The sequence below is a fragment of the Hyposmocoma kahamanoa genome, unplaced genomic scaffold, assembly GCF_003589595.1.
Source record: "Hyposmocoma kahamanoa isolate Upper Pololo Valley unplaced genomic scaffold, ASM358959v1 91235, whole genome shotgun sequence".
NCBI lineage: Eukaryota > Metazoa > Arthropoda > Insecta > Lepidoptera > Cosmopterigidae > Hyposmocoma > Hyposmocoma kahamanoa.
In genome coordinates this window covers 13,193-16,580 of record NW_020654694.1, presented here as the reverse complement: position 1 = coordinate 16,580, position 3,388 = coordinate 13,193, and the positions used below count along the sequence as shown (strand labels likewise).

General features: G+C 36.3%; 1 protein-coding gene across 1 annotated transcript; it reads right to left on the bottom strand.

Annotated features, from left to right (window-relative positions):
• Positions 1 to 4: 4 nt before the first annotated feature.
• On the bottom strand, positions 5 to 2,126 carry LOC113236364 (ubiquitin-conjugating enzyme E2 T-like; the record flags this gene model as incomplete). Its single annotated transcript, XM_026472395.1, has 2 exons — positions 1,745 to 2,126; positions 5 to 24 (listed from the first exon to the last, which is right to left on the bottom strand). Coding segments are annotated over exons 1-2 (324 nt in total), but the record flags the coding sequence as incomplete, so codon positions are not given.
• Positions 2,127 to 3,388: the final 1,262 nt, after the last annotated feature.

The window sequence follows — 3,388 nt, the reverse complement described above, 5'->3', positions numbered from 1 at the left end:
GCATGTCCATGCAAATTCGGCCTCCTGAAAACAGATGAAGTAATAAATATCATAGAGATAGAATAATTTAATTGTGTTGGCCATAATAGTTTGTTAATATAGTACAATGTTATTATCAATGTTCCTGTGAGGTTGTCAGTGTTTTAAAAGTAGTTCTAGTAGTAGGACGTACAAGTTGTGAACCTGGTGGTAAGCGACACGCATATCTAAAACAGGTGTAGTAATTATATGTATAATAATAATAAATGCAACACACTCATAGCCTGTGTCGAGGGCGGACACACACATAGATAACCACAAATTACACCCAAACTCACATTCACTCAGAGAAATACATACAAATACGTAGGCTATACACGTATTTCTCTTGGCCAAGGAATCGAACCTAGGACTTCTGCATGGCAGTCCGGCATGGTAACTGTTCAACAACAGCGTTAGTTAAGTGGCAATGCCAAGCAAAGCTTCAAATCGCAAAAATCTGAAGGGTGCTCCCGTCTCTGAGACATAGGGTGGCAAGTCTCATATGCCTCTATTTGTACCATTCTTCCCGAGAAAAACCCCTATTATTGGATAATTATGTCACTTTACTAATGTTGGTGTAGACTGGGTGTAGGAAAAGTTGGATATACTGTAGGGCTAGCACGAGAATAATAGTATACTCACGTTTTACGTCGCTCTCGCGCAAATCGTGCTGGCCCTACTGATTAGAAATTTTTTAAAAATTAGAAAAAAAAATTATCCTAAACCAATTTAACACAGAAATTTATTTCTAAGATTCATGTCATAATATTATTACTATATGTGCCTATCTGCAGCACACACAAGCTGTTGAACATTGGGTTAGCATTTTGTTTTTATGTATTTTTAGTTTGATTTCTTGTTGTTTGTTTTTAGTCCCATTAATTTAAATTTCTGCATGTATCTCTTTAAATCCATTTATTTTTATCTATCTATCCATTTTGATTTAACTGCCTCCGTGACCGACTGGTTCCCATGCTGGTCTGCCAAGCTGAGAAACTAGCTGTTCTTGACAGTTGTCTTCACAGTCGGAAATTCATTTAAGGTGCAATGCGTACACTTCTATAGTAAGATTCCGATTGATATTCAAAATTTGTCATTTACGAGGTGTAATACTATTGCGCAACAAAAACTTTATACTAAAGGTTATTATACAACTTCTGCGTACTTGGATGACACAAATCCGTGGTAGTGACCCGTTTAGCTCTTTGAGGTATTCTCGATCTAAGATGTTTAAATTAAATATTGTAATGATGAATGTATTGAAATGTATATTTACAATAGCAACCCCTAGAGTTTCTTACTCATTTTTTTAATTTGAATTTGACTTACGAGGTCCCAGGTTCTGTTTATTTCTCTCACGAGTTCAGGCGTAATGTGATTGTCTATGTGTACTGGATTTCCCTAGTGCGGGGCAATGAGTGTGTGCGTAATTATTATTTATTTTATCAGGCTCTCACAACAAGTACACTACAATTATGCAGGTATAAAGACACTAAGTGTCCCATTACTTAAAGAAGGGCACAGCATGCACTTAGGCTTAACGATAGAAAAGTACAATCATTATAAACTTATCACACCACATCATTATTTGAGTAAAATTCAAAAGTAACGATCGTATTTTCCATTTAAGCGGTGTTGTTTGCTAAGCAACGATAAGGATGTGCCCAATTATAGATTTATACGACTTAAAATAAAGTTTATGTAACCTTTATTCGAACTGTACCTTTGTCAATGTTAGGGTGGTACACAGGAGTAGTGAATTTTAACAACGGTGGCTCAAAAGGATAAGCATCAGGGATGGTTACAGTCAACTTGAAGGTCCCACCTTCGTAAGGGGACCCTTTAGGTCCCTGCAAGCTCACTAAAAGGACGTCGTAAACATCTTCTTTTTCAGGGCTTATACTTATGCCCCATGGAGGCCGCTTCTCAAATTCTTTTACTTCGTGCGATATGCGTAAACCGCGCGCCCGCGACACCATTTCTTTAGGACGTATTACTTTTAAGACTAAATAATTACAATATCTCATGACAGACGTACCGCCCCAAAATTTACGACGAAAAGCGCGGGGCGGTAATCACCGGCTGATACATTTTGACGTTTCATGACAAACAAAAACAATCGTTTCTCTTTATCATATTCGTGTGTTTCTCTAATAGTGTGTCTCTTTCATTTCCCAGTGGCAAAGCAACAAATATTCCATTTCCGTTATTTATTTATTGGCTCCGTCGTTTTCTACTAACACTATTTTTTTTCCGTCGTGTAAGGTTTTCCACAATAATTCTGTGTATTAACAATGAGAAGCTAAAAAATTGACAACATAATTAAAAACATTTTGTCATCGTACATTCCTTACAAATCGCACCTAAAAAATAAAAATTGATAAAATAATATAAAGTATGCTAGAAATATTCAAGTTCAACTCGTTATTCCAATTGTTTAATGAACGCATCAGTTTAAATAAAATTTGGTAGATTCGCTCTGGACCTTTTGGAGGGAAAAGTGTCGTTTTTATTTTGACTTTCAATTATTTTGTGAAATCTAATTTAAAGTGGAATAGGATAGTGCTATTGTGCCTTAATCGAAGATTAAAACGCGAAATTATACGAATCTCGAAATAAAATACCCGTATCGGCCCGTTTTAAAGAATCCCGAGTCAATCCAAGCACGCCGCCTCAAATTGCCTATCCTCTTTGTGGCGGCCATATTTACACTAACATATTTAAACTTCATGTTTAGGCTGATGGCTTTGCCAAAGCCTTAATAAATTAAAAAAAAAAAATTTGGCCAAATACGTCAGTGGCGCCCTCATATGTCAAGTGACAGTTCGCCGAACTAATCAATACGGCATACGGCTGATTTATGTATGTGTGTGTATGGAAGAGCGGCTTTGCGGAAATATTTTAACACGTATTTACGAATTTTAGCGTAATTCCGTCGTTACGTAGTTCTAATAGGATTTAATAGTTATTAAATTATAGTGCAATTATACGGTTAATAGAAGAACTTTAGATTGTAGCAGTTAAAATTCGTGATTAGGCAAGTGCATTTGTTAGTTGCAGCATCCGCATATAATTAGGTAAGTAAAACCTATTTTCTGTATAACTAGCTGGTTTTAGTGGTTGCAGTCTTGATGGAGGATTGTCTGTGCTGTATTATGTGAAATATGAAATGTCAGAATGGCGGGGAAGTATGTATAATGTGCAGAAAATCAATACACCCACGTTGGTGCCTAATGATTTATTTACAAAAGTCATAGCATGTGTTTTATTGATCTAGTCGTCATTGTAGGGGTTTTATTCGCTCACGCAACGGTTTGGTGGTGTGTTGTATGTAATTAGAGAGGATATTACGGCCTTTTAAGTAAAC